At 39.5% G+C, this 13,975-nt stretch overlaps 1 protein-coding gene across 1 annotated transcript in view; it reads left to right on the top strand.

The window, feature by feature from the left end:
* Window positions 1-806: 806 nt before the first annotated feature.
* The window catches only part of GRAMD3 (GRAM domain containing 3), a 96,063-nt gene continuing 82,894 nt past the window's right edge, over window positions 807-13,975 (top strand). Inside the window, exon 1 of the mRNA XM_018571711.1 lies at window positions 807-1,010. Coding sequence (XP_018427213.1) covers window positions 892-1,010 — 119 coding nt within the window. The 5' untranslated portion in view covers window positions 807-891. The remainder of the gene's footprint in view (window positions 1,011-13,975) is intronic.

Here is a 13,975-nt window from a genome sequence, read left to right as displayed (position 1 = left end):
TAAAGCCGCCACAAAGCGTGCTCTCAATGAGTACATCTCTATGGTCTTGTCTCCTCTCTCTTGATGACAACAACAAACGGGAACAGGAATTATGTCATGAATGGGACTGCTTTTCATTGGGCAACTCTCAATACACCCAAAAATTTGCAAAACGCACATGGGAAAAATGCATATAAAAATGAGCGTTGAATGCGCGGAAACGCTAACACCTAGGTGTTAGTGGAGGCTTAGAAGCAGCAGTTCAGAAACATGATGATTGTAAGTGTTTGGGCAAAAATGTAAAGCAATGCTTTGCTGGGCAATGTATATTTGTTTGATCTGGATTTATCATTGAAACAAAGTTTGAGAGTTTAATACTACTTTAAATATAAGGCACTAGCAGATTTCACTTCTTCCATGTGACCTGCAGAATCTGTATAAGAAAAAAATGTGAACAACTAAAAAAAGTAAAAATATTGACCAAACATTGAATTTTAAGTAAAAGCCAGCACAAAATTTAAATCAATAACCATATACCCTGGATTAGTTTGTCTGTATGACATTGTACAAACAGCACAAGTGATTCAATAATAACTCATACCTTTTCTATAAAATACCATGACATGTAACAGTACAATACTGCTATCAGCCCCAGCACGTATTGTGCCTTGGCAGCTTGTCTGGGTTTTAAGAATGGTGACCTCAAATGAAATCTACATCATTTGTAAATCTTAGAAGTTACTCATTAACATGTGCAGAAACTGGACTGACTTGTACTCGAGCCAGCAGCATATACTATTTCCGGGACTGCAAAAGTTACTGTTTCACGACATTCCTCACGGCAGCATACTCTCAGCTTTCAACCCTGTCAAGTGCTGTCGCTGGAGCTTTTATACGTACAAATAAAAAAAGATGAGCAAAACGCCACTGGAAGATTTGGTTTTCTTAGATGACAATCCGGGAAACTTTCCGAGCTCAAGCGATTGCTCTCCTTTGAGTCCTACAGACAGCATGGGTTCATTCTTCTTAAAGTGAGTAGTGTTTTATTAATTGTGATCATTCTGCACCTGAACCTTAGCAGAGCCTAAAAGCAACAACATTAATTATACCTCTAATATGTACCAATAGATCAAACTACAAGCAATAGCAGTTTACTGTTGAATGTTTATGTGAATCAAAATGAGAGTGTTATTCATGATAAGAGGCGTAAGCAAGCATCAACATAATTAAATAGCTATAAAATAACTGTATTTATCAAAGTGAATATAACCTTAATGTTGTTGTGTATTATTCTGTATGAAATCTCTTTATGAATGTAATGTATGAACACCACAAAGACTGCAATCAATTTCACATTATTTTGTTTAAAGGAGAACTAATTGTTTAGGGCTTTTCCTTAGGGTAACGGGAGGACACAAACTAGCGTCCTCCCGTCACCCTAAGCTCAGTATACCCCGAGCTGTAGCTCGCGGTATACTGAGACGCCGCAGCTGAAGCGAAACCCGACAATTATGTCTGGATCCGCACTGCTGCGTGAGTGACCGCTGGCTCTGCCTATCTAGAGGCAGAGCCAGCTGTACCCTCCCCGTCCAATCCGCCAGTCAGCGCTGGAAGATCGGAGCGGGGAGGGGGGAATCCAGCCCCTCCCCTGTCACGGCAGAGAGCCTTGACAGGATCGAGAAGTGAGCGAACGACCGGTATGTGTTCGCTCACCTCCCGATCTATTGAGCCGACCTGTGACAGTCTCATTGTCACAGGTCGGCTTGAACTATGAGGTGAGTGAAAAGCACTCACCTCATAGTTCTCCTTTAAGTAAGGTTACAAATTACTTGCTATGCTATCCTCACCTTTTTGGAACCTAAACTTTCTTAAACTCTGTAACAAGATGTTTAATGTGCATACAAATTTCAGTACACCTCATAGCACTACCCTTCAAGCATCTTCAGTTATGAAGTTCCTGATATTATAAAGTTATAGTACACTTTAGTTTGTGTAATCTAATTAATTTGTTTATATAATTGAATTACTGCAGTAAAGTTCATACATTGTATACTTACAATAAGCATTATGTGGTCAGGCTTGGATTTACAGTATAGGTCTGGGCCTTAAGAACAATAGACAGAGAGATTCAGGAACATAAGCATTTTGCAGAAAAGAATTATATACGCAAACATTAGTTTTACGTAGCAAAAGTGGCACATTATATCAACAATAACATATGGAATACAATGTAACAATTAATTTATAGTTGTCAATATGGCTTGTCCTCAGTAATATTGCAGAGAAAGTTAGTATATGAAAACTCTTCTTATGCCCCTAAAGTCTACATTAAATGCCTTTAACTTAAATAGTTGGCATTCAGAGGTTTTAGCATGACACCAACATAATTTTTCCCCATTTTTGTGCTGTATTAAGATAAAAAAATGTTTTTTTTGTGGAAATTGTGGGTGATGGCCAAGATCCCATATTTACAGAATGTGTTTTGGCTGTAAAACATCTAACAAGATAGACAACTATTGCCATGTGTTTCTTTCTATCTCAAGGGATGTGGCATCACAGGGACATAGCTTTAAAAAACATAGAATGCATTACAAACAGGGACAACAGAACTACTGGTTTGCAGATGACTGTTGGATTCTCACCTGTCAAAGGAGACAGTTATGCTGATATCTTATTTACAGTGGGGGAAATGTATCAAAACAGGAACAGACAGAATCTGGAGTAGTTGCCCATGGCAACCAATCAGCTTCTCTCTTCAGTTTGTCCAGCTGAGATTTGAAAATGAAAGAGAGAAGCCGACTAGTTGCCATGTACAGTTGCTCCACATTTTCTCTGCTCCCGTTTTGATAAGTCCCCCTCATTTTATTTAATGAAAAATGCTGATCCTGTTTTCTAGATGATAATAATCCTACATTTCATTCCTATATAGATAGGTTTATAGTGACAACAATCATTGCCACACCAATACATTTATATGTTCTCACTGTATTTTACAAAGTCTCAGAGATTTCAATGGAACTGAAAAATATTTCTGTTCCCATGACACACACAGTGGTTCTACACTGAATTGCTATGTGTTGTAGTGACATGGAGAGCAGAGGAAGGAACAACTCTGCACATCAGGGAACACAGGTATCTGGCACTCTGTGAAATGGCCAATGCTGTAGAGTCTTATGGAGGCTGTAGTGCTGGAAGGGAGATGAGGAGAGAGACACTGGCCACTTGAGGGGTAAGTATCAGAGCTCATCTATTGCAGGATACCTTCCTTTAGGGTTTTTAACCTTATAGGATCACTTTAAGGCTTGAATTACACAGATCATTTTGATATCCAAAAAAATCAACCACGTATTGGTAGTTACCTTATTTGAAGATATATTAGTCAACAAGTTATTTAAAATAAAGTTAATAAAGCTAAGCTCTATGCAAAGTTATGGCTAGAGTAGGAAAATGTAGTAAGAAAATGTTGTGACCCTGTTGGGAAGAGTTCTTCTCACTGATGGTGTAGTTACCCAGACAGTGGCAAGAATAAATGCAATGGAGTCTCAGAAAGCAATATATGAACTTTTTTAGTAGTGTGGGGAAGCATAAGGATCTATGTCAGGTTTATCTTACTATATGGGTTCCAACTGAGCATGTTCCCCAAACTTCCTGTGTAGTACCAGTATAGAAAGTGTGGGGAAATCTCCCTAACAGGACCACAGACAGTAATAGGAAGCTGGTAAAGGTTGTATCCCTTTCATACTATATCCAAAATGGAAAAAAATGTTTTAGCTAGAGTTCCACTTTAAATCTCTCATCACCATAAGTCAAGTCACAGCAAAATATTCAAATTGCCCTTGTAACCCTAGCCTAGGAGAGACAAATATAATGTACCATTTGGTCATCCACACAGGACTAAACCTAACTGAATAGAATCTTGATGACCTTTGGATTTATTTATTTATGGTTAGAAAATAGCTGCGCAAAAGTAAATAGTGGTTCTTGTAGCTAAACTTTTGTCTATATTTTACTGTGTCATCGTGTCTAAAAATCATTTTTGCAGTTCTGTTTAGTTTGTTAGGTTCCATTTCTGTATAGGTCCGCTTTTCTCTTCCATAAAGAGGTAAAATTGCTGCTGTGGACAATAAGGGAAAAAGAGGAAGGTGTTACTAAAGATATTCAAAATAATAGCATTTCAACGTCATAGCTGACGTACAGGGAGAGATTGTTTTCGATTTCATCCCATCCCACGTTAACAAGGGCATTTAGACAGTCATTACAGGAAAGCTGAAGTGCAGTAACCATGGAAATCATCAGCATTCTGAGGAAGGAAAATCAGTGAAAGGTGATTTCTTTTTTTTTTTTGTCACCTTCCGGAGCTTTTGCCTTACTTCCTGTTCCAAAGGCACAACAGAAAGTAATAGTAAATACTTCCAAAGATGCCCCCTCTTAGACATTTGCCAGTAAAACAGTTTTCTCCATTGTAAAAAAGTTTCTTAAAATCTTGAATTTTCTATCAGTTTCTGTATCTGATACAATGTTCATGAGGAAAAATGGAAAGGTAGAATCTCCTCAGCTGAGCTGCAGACAGCAATAAAACCTGACAAGGTTTTAACACTTACCTACTCCAAATCTAAAAAAAAAAGAATCAAAGTTTTGGCTTTACATACACTTCCGTGTACTTTGCATTTGGTGTTTTTTTGGTGAATAAGGCTGTTAGTACTTATTTTGATGATAACTATATAGGCTGCTGAAGCTAAGGATTCTGTTCATGGTTCCATTTTAAGAAAATTAGAAAAAATAAGAAATTTGTTTTTTAGAGCCATCTTCAGGCTGATGACCCCCAACACTCTTCATCCTCCAAAGAAGTTATCTTATTTAAACTTTTAATATAAGCGACTGCCAGTGCTCTATGTGCTTTTTATTGTCCTCGAATTCCATACCTAATATGTTTTGTGCTTCCCCTATCATTTACACACTTATACCTAAAATTTCTATTTGTGTAGATACCCCATTCCCCATAGCTCTCCAATCACAAGACCACTGACTTGGAGGTTACGCTTTAAGATATCCTTCTTGCCACATAGTCAGACCCTTGTGAAAACCCATCACTTCCACCTTAAAATATATTTTGTATCTCTTATTATTTACTGTTCACGCCGCCAAAACATTAATTTATGCTATTATTGACTAGTGGATCCCTTGGACCACTTTATGCTGGTTTATTATTTTGCCAGTTGAAAGAAATATTCACTCCAGCAGAGCAAATAATAGTGTCCACCCCAATGACTCACAAGCTGAATGATGTACTATTATATGCATATCTCTAATTCTAACTGGTCAACTCTTTACCTGATAAAATTATCCAGCTTTTCATTACCACCTATACCTAGATTGATAATGCTCAAATACTAGGAAGGTGCTGCACACCATTGACTTCTCTGTAAAACTTTATTGCTATCCAACAGCCAAAATGCTGCTGTCCCTGTGCATGAACCACCCGCCTCTTAGACAGGTGGGGAAATAAGCATGTTGGCTGTTGGACTTCAATAATGTTTTACAGTGACGTCAGTGGTGTGCGGCATCTTTCACGTATTTGAAAACATTTTTAATGGTATATTTAAAAGCCCAAAAGCAAATAAAAGAAGTTTATTGTTAGGGTTTATATACACTTTACATTTGTAATCACCTGATCTATAACATCCTATACTATCCTATACAGTATTCAATCCTATGTAGCACTTTCAGTTTCTCATGGGGGGATTCTGCCTCCAATGCTGAATTTTGCTGGACAAAGCATTCCCCACCAGTAAGATCCCACACATAGCACATACATTGATTTCTCACCAGTATTCTGCCCCCTGCACACACATTGATCTTTCTCCAATATTTTGTCCCAGCACACACACGTCAAGCTAGCAGTGAGATGGCTCCTCCAATACACAATCCATCACCTAATATCATACTGTATATAGTAAAGCAGGATTGTCTCACTGGGGATTTTTACTTCATTTCTGAATTTTACTCTAATACACATGCACCAACAATACAAACCTCACCTCTTCCTGTGTATTTTTACCTCCCTACACCCCTAACCTAATTTTACTAATCTGCTAATTGTAGTTATTCCTCTCATGTTCTAATTTAATTTCTACCAACCCACAAGGATGGCTTCTGCTACCGCACTTCTCTAAGACTGCTCTTCTGCCAATGCCTTGGTCATCATTTCCATGCAATATACATGAACTGCACTATAGGAAAGAGCTGCTTTGATAGAATCTCCACCGCTCCTGTGTCAATAGGAATCTTCCCTACACTGTCAGGCCATAACCTGCAACTAACTCAATGTCTTCCATGGCCCCTCTGCTGCTAGCACAGTCTACCACTTCAATATGAATGTTCACTTCCCTAACTCTGCTGTCCCAACTACATGTTCGCTCTCTCTGGATAGGTAATGAGTTGCAATTCCCTCCTATCATTCAGAATTAAAGTGGATGTATACCCAAAACTTTTTTCAGTTTTGAATTAAGTATGTAAGGGTTGAAACACCTGTCAGTTTACTTTGTACTGTGTCCTCTTTGGGATATTTTTCTTCACTTCCTGTCATGGAGACAGAACAGAAAGTGAGAGTAAATCTCTGAAGAGAATTCCCCTGTGATACAGTTGTTCCCAGAACAAGTGTCCCCATTAAAAGACTTCCCCCCTGCTCCTATTCTGGGGACAATTGTACCATTTTGGATGTTCCATTATCTTCTGTTTCAGTGACAAAAGCTGAGAATGAATCTCCCTGTAGGGGACACAAACAGCAATGACATTTTGACAGGGGTTCTAGACCTTCCCTACTCTACCCCAGGGGGAAAAAAACATTTTGGTTATACATACACTATAAGGGTTTTAACGTATAGGAAATGTTGTGGTTACAATATTACCTAATTGTTATTCTCTGCAATAATGAGTGACAGAAGAAATTATGTATAATCCATCAGCTGCGCACTTATAAACACAGTGTAAAACTAGTTTCTGGAATAGTGGAGTGATGGCTGGTAAGTACTCATTATAAGCTTTACTGTATACCACTGCTCACTGCTACACCATGAATCTTGTCACTCTCCTGTTAAAAACATATAGTGTCACTAAAAACTTAATTGCAACTTAATAGACCAATGGAGGGTATATAAAACATACTGTCAATTTGTAAAGCTGGCTTCATACCTATGTGTTGCAGTAATATGTGCATTACCACAACGCACTCATTTTGTATGACACCACAACCCACCTCCACAATGCACCTAGGTTGCAGTGCACCACAATGCACAGTGGTGCACTGCATTCTTTATTTTATTGCACCATTGCCCTGGCCCAAAAGTCAGAATCTCCACAGCAGGCTAACGATTAGGGCTGCTGCTCTCTGTGTGGGAATAGCAGTCTATCTGGGGGGTAAGGTGCGGGGGGGGCGGCAGCATGGCCGACTAACAGCTTGACATGCTGCTGCTCCCCCAGGTGGCACATAAGGTAGGGACGGCCCTGTTGCAAAACAAAAATCCTAAAAAAAAAAAAAAAATAAGTTATACTTATATCATGCTGGCTAATTTTTGCTGGTCATATTGGTTTATACTATGTGAATCATAGATGGAGAAACAACCCCTATGCATACATATATGAAAGGATGTAAATGTGCAGGGCCCTGGTCTATGCTACTGATATATAAGTATTTTTTTGTAGTTTAGAAAACAGGATGGGGTGGATGGAAAAAAAATCCTCTTCAAAAAGACTTACAAGGTTATTCACAAAAGGGTGAAGAGTAGGGTTGCCACCTTTTCTTCAAGCCAAACCCGAACACTCTAGCGACGCGCAGACATTTTTTGGGGACAATAAGTCATAGCTTATTCATATGTACATATCGCTGCCCATTCATATGTAAATATCACAGTTGAGGCAATTTTCAGTGGGGGGCCAGTAGCCACTATCCTAATTTTGGTTATCCCTGTCTGCTTGACATCTTGTGTCCGGGTTTCTGATGCCATGAAACCTGGACACAGCATTCAAAACCCGGACTATCCGGGTGAATCCCGGTCAGGTGGCAACCCTAGTGAAGAGTAGGGTGAAGGCAGGAGAAGTGAACAATCTAGGACAACATAGCTGAAGTGAGCTGAATTGGAGAACTTTTACAGTTCAGCTATGTTGTCCTAGATTGTTCACTTCACCTGCCGTCTCCAAACTCTTCACCCTGTAGTGAATAACCCTGTTCATGTAGCTAGCAAATTGTGTTTTAAATTAAAAAAAGAATTGTGCAATACGTCATTCTTTTACACTTTATAAATCGGAATGCTATCTCTAGTTCAAAGTCCAGTTTTCACCTGTACTTATCTCATGCCTTTTATCTCTCACAACAAACCTAGGCTAGCAGGGATACTGGCTAGTGGTGTGTAAGTGAGGAGAGACGCTGTGAGCAAATGAATTTTGTCACATACAGATCATGTTACTGTGTACACATAGAGATACATAGAAAACACCAGAGTTCTGAGAATTCCAAACCCAATATCAAATGAATGCACTTCTAGCCTGGAACATGAGTCTCGGTTTGTCAGGTTCATTCGCATTATCATGCACCATCAGTAATGTATATCCTAAGTAAAAACACCAGTAACAGAATCTAAAGGTATATGCACATGGCCTACTTGAATCTGGGCTACTGCAGCTGATTTTGAGCATTTGTTATTGCCTAAAATAAAACTAGACAGTACAAACTTAGCATACAAGGCTCCCATTAACCTTAAAAGTGTCATTATATTTTGGCATAGCTTCTCTTTAAGGCCTGGTTCACACCTGGGCATTTTACAGCGCGTTCCTACGCACTGTAAAACGCTCAACATGTGAAAACCAATAATTGCCTATGGGCATGGTTCCCACCTTAGCGTTTTGCAGCGCGTAGGAACACGCTTTAAAACGCCCTACGCCCAAAGAAGTACAGGAGCTTCTATGGGGCGTATTTGTCGCGTGTATCCATTAGGATACAGCGGGATAGCCCTCGGAAACGCGCGTTTGTCGCGCGTTTCTTTTACCACAAATCGTGGTAGAACGCGCATATTCCGTACGCCTAGGTGTGAACCCAGCCTAAGTGTACCCCCTCACCATGCATCACACCCCACAATAGGTTTATACTCACCTACTGAGATAGATGATGTGGGGCGTATGGGGTACCAAACAGCCACCACTACATTTGCTCCTACAGAGAGGCCATATATTATGCATCCACTGACACACCACCTCTCCATGGGAATACATGCTATTTTTCTGCACATGCATGAAAGCAATGAGGGACCAGGCAGAGAGTTTGCAGTGGCAGCTGTGCGGCTCATTGTGGACCACTGAACCTGCCAGTCTGTATCAAAATTTAAACACCCTCCAAAGGAGATCAGCAGCACTGAGATACAATGAAAATGTGGACAAAATGTGGAAACATTTATTTTATTAATTTTAAAAATGGCAATTGTTTATGGAGTATGTTAGCAACTAAATGTAGTTTCAGTTAGTATTCCCATGTACTTTGAGTTCTTAGAATTCTGTGGTAATTACAGCTGATTTTTTTATCAATTTTTATAGGATACTGCAAATAAATACCCTTTGCTCTTTGTGAAATAAAATTGACTACAGACAAGATATCAGTAACCTGAGCCAGCTGTTTTTAGTGATCTCCTTAAATGGCATGTCTATGAAAGAAGCAAAAGCATGACATTTTTTGAGAAAGGGTCAATCAAACAGGTTTGAAAAGCTTGTTCAATACTCCTCTGTTCACTAAACATGTATGTTTGGGGAACCTTTACCTGGAGGTATGGTAGATGGCCCATATCTCCTGGAATCATGACTGCACAATGGTCTGCCCATAGATTAATAGTCCCTGAAGTTGGCCTGCTCCTTCCAGCTCCTACACCTCACCATTGGTTAATTAGGCTTTCCATTATAGTAGTAGACTAACAGTTAATGGCCTGGAAGTGAAAGAGGGTGTGTTCCAGCTTTATTTACAAAATGCATATCTAAACCCAATAGCTAAAAATTATTATATTGCAGTCCTCAGATATGGTAGTTAGTTTCCTTTTTCAGGCTTCTTTTCTCCTTTATTTTCATCTGGTTATCCTGAGAATAATACACTTCCAGTCCTTCCCTCCACTGTATCTATCATAGTTATGCTGCTCTCCTGATTTGGGCTACTAACCTCTCCCCACCTTCATTATAGAGGGAGTTGTTCTTTTGTAGTTTACAGAAGGTAGCTGGGAGAAGTGAGATAATTGTTTGATATATCAGTTCAGCGCAAGGGGAAGTTACATGGATACTGGAATTCTGGCAAGATAAATGGTTTATACTCTGTAATTGCAGAGAATGTACTTAGCCTGAAAAAAAGAAAACAGATGCAGCCAACATGTTTAAAAACAGGTTTGCTGCAATGTATACTATTTTTGCTTTTGGCTTTAGATATCCTTTTATATCCTCAGTATGCCACAGGATGAGCAGGCAAGGAGACAAACTTAAATGCCAAAATGGCCTGGTGCAAACCGCGCTCCCTCCATACAAACTGGATTTACAAGTGAGAGATCATGTACTGGCACTTTGCAATATATGAGAACTAGATTTAAAAAAAGGCTAATTGTGCCCCACTAATTATCTTGATCAAGTAATCAATTATCGTTAGATTTCTTTTGTCTCGTCATTGCTTGTTCAATTTCCGCTCAAATAGTCCATCATGCACAGACCAATGCCACTTGCAATAATCGTTTGTTAGCAATACTAATTCTACGATTTTCGTCCATCGACAGAATGGATTTTCGTTTGCACATGTGCAGTGTTCCTGTTGCAATTTTTGTTGTAAAAAAAATGCCACTAATCCACCCATTTTCGTTTGTTTCAACGAAAGTTTTAGAGTCTGCCCGTTCGAGGAAATTCGGCCAGTTGTAAAGTAATTGCGATCATGCACTTCCCATCAACTGGCCGATTATCGTACGAAAACGCGTTCGCGTTAGTTTTTCATATGATAATTGTAAGGTGTATGGGCACCTTTAGACAGGATCATTTGAAGTTTTATATGCTTTATTAAAAATAAACTTTAACTGTAACTAAACTCACTGTTTGTCATTTGGGTTCATCTATTGCTCTACATAATAGTGGTCATTTGGGTATATTAGCTGCTCAAAAGAACACTGAGGAATAAATTATTGCAGTGTCACTATATGACATTTCTTCAAATCAACTGCTCTGAATTAAAGCGTCATTCCAGGAAAATAATAATTTAAAAAAACAAAAAACAAAATGTCTTAAAAATATCAAAATTCAAGATATTGCTAGATCACCTGGAATGTGTCTTTATAATAACTCTCTATAATCCTCTTTACACCAGATATCAAACTAGGTAGGGCAGGTTTTACTGCATTGCACAGTGCTGTCAATCTATTGTGTTTCAAGGACTTGGAGCTTCAAGAAGAGATAATTAGAAAAGGCTGCATTGAAATTCCTGGCATTCACATTTAGCCCTCATTCACACAGGTAACGGCTGGCCTGTACAGATCCATGCTGCGTGCATGGCCGTATCGGGCAGCTCCTGGGAAGGACAAGTGCTGCGTGTGATTTGTACGCAGCAGCCTGTCCTTCTCTATAGGAGTAGGCGGCCGTACGCCACCCTACGCTCACCGGAACTGCCCGTCCGTACAGGTGCGGCTGTCCCGTCAGCGTACAAGTACGCATACCCACATGGACGAGCATTTCTGGTGAGCGTAGGGTGGTGTACGGCCCCGTACTCCCATAGAGTAGGACAGGCTGCTGCTTGTAATTACACACAGCACCTGTCCTTCCCGGGAGTGGCCCAAGACGGCCATGCACGCAGCATGGATCTGTACGGGCCGGCCGTTTCTCGTGTGAATGAGGGTTAAAGAACCACAGTGATTTGGGAAATATGGGTACTGCCACTGCTGGCTGTCTGGCTCTTAATCACTGGCCTTGAGCCAGCATGCAACAAATGAGGGTCAGGGAAAAGTCAGAAATGGTCCAAGTCTAGGTCAAGAAAGAATAGTCTGACAGAGGATCAGTGATAGATGACAGAGTTGACAGCGCTGGAGAGAAAGTCAGCTAGAGCTTGAGGAATAATTTATAAAAAGGAGTTTAGAGTTTTAGTTTAAGCAGCTGGTGGCCCCAGCTACATCCCAATACTTGCTGAGAGACTTTGGGGTCTATTCACATCGGCTGGCTCCGCCCAGCTGTCAGAAGCAGGCTGTCGGCCGGCCAATGGCCGGCCGCTCGGCCAGCTTCGTCTTTCAGCACGGCTCAGCGCTCGACTGAGCCGCTCGGCCGTGATCGGGAGCTGTACGGGCTATTGTGAATAGCCGTACAGCACCCCCTCGGTTCTCCTGAACCGAAGGGGTCCTGGTGCCGAAGCTAGCCGAAGGATCGGCCGAAGCTACGGCCAGATCCTTCGGCAGCTTTGTGAATAGACCCCTTAGTTTTTAAATTAGACTAAGGGCCACCAGAATGCAGTATGCTGAAATATAAGCATGATCATGCATTCAAGCATGATAGTGCACTCTGTTAAACAACCCATTAAAAATGAATGGTTTAACCCTGCCAGCGGTATAAGACTTATAACGGAACATAACCGCTTGCAGCTGGCCACATCACTAAGCCTTATGTTGGTGGCTTTTACTGTTCTGCTATAAGGCTCATGGTTGCCTTAGTGGTGCATTGTTAGAACGCATCGCGGTACTTGAATTTATGTTTAAAATAACATTGATTTAACTGTGTGGCAGCGCATGGCAAAGCGTTGTGTATGCTTGCATCATTTTATCACAACACACACACACAAACACAGTGCACAAACTATTTTTAACATAAGTCGCTTATTTACAGTTTCGCTGTACTTTTTTTTATTTACCGTTTTGCAAAAAGGCACAATTTAAACTTTGCAAAAAAGTGTTATTTATTAACTCAATACAGTTTTATCTTTTAGATTTATTTGGATAAATGTTTCTTTTGCACTGATACTGATTTTAGTGTGCTTTTATCAATTTAATTGTGATTTTTTTTTTATTGGTTTAATATTGATTTCATAAACATTTGTGCAATTATCACAGGACCCACAAAATTAGTAGCACCATCTTTTTTTTTCAACCGGGCCTGTGATTCCAGAAAAATGCCCTTTACTAGAAACCCTGGGAGAAACCTGTTTATACTGGCTGCAGAAAAAAATAAAATATAAAACTCATATTGATTTTAGGTCTGCAGTGTTACTTGTACAGAATCACAATTTACTGATATAATTTGCTACCTGAAGCTACAAGGCAAGGGAGGGACATGTATTAAGTACATTTCAAACAACATTTGATGCAAATCAGGCTGCCTCTCTGTAAGCCGCATATGCAACATTTTTTTATATGTATCTGTGATTTGGAATCCTGGGCAGCCAACTGAGACAAATTCGCACAGATCTGAGACAGATTTCCCATTTGAGATAAGATAGATTTTTATCAAGACGAGACATTTTCACTCAAAACTGATTTTTATATTTAATTGTTTTTTAAGTAGTGGTCAGGGTTTTATTTTGTTCTAGTTAGGAGTGAGGGAAATGTATTGATGAAGGTGAATTATTAGAATAAATTTGTCCCACTGGTCCTTTATATTGTAGTATTGCCTTCCTGTGCAAAAGAATGAATAAATGTTTCTCAGTAAGTGACTAAAACTTCAGCTGATTTTCACAGCGGAAAGTGGACTTGGTGCAACAGTCTATATATGCGTTAGTGGTGTCACATCATGCCAAAGTCCTGAGATAAAATAGAGCAGTATCCATAGTTAACCTCTAGTTATCATATCAGTGAACTTTACCATCAGCAAGCATGTGTTTTTACTGTTGGTGTTTTATTGGGTCGTTGTTTTTTTTCTTTATATATATATATACATATATATATTTATATTTATATATATTAGGGCTGTGGAAATTAAAGATTAATTTCTCGATTAATCGTTAAACTTTTTGATCGAT

Source organism: Nanorana parkeri, unplaced genomic scaffold, assembly GCF_000935625.1.
Source record: "Nanorana parkeri isolate BGI_ZX_2015 unplaced genomic scaffold, ASM93562v1 scaffold1814, whole genome shotgun sequence".
Taxonomy (NCBI): domain Eukaryota; kingdom Metazoa; phylum Chordata; class Amphibia; order Anura; family Dicroglossidae; genus Nanorana; species Nanorana parkeri.
The sequence above is the reverse complement of the archived record's forward strand: the minus strand, read 5'-3'. Positions and strand labels throughout refer to the sequence as shown.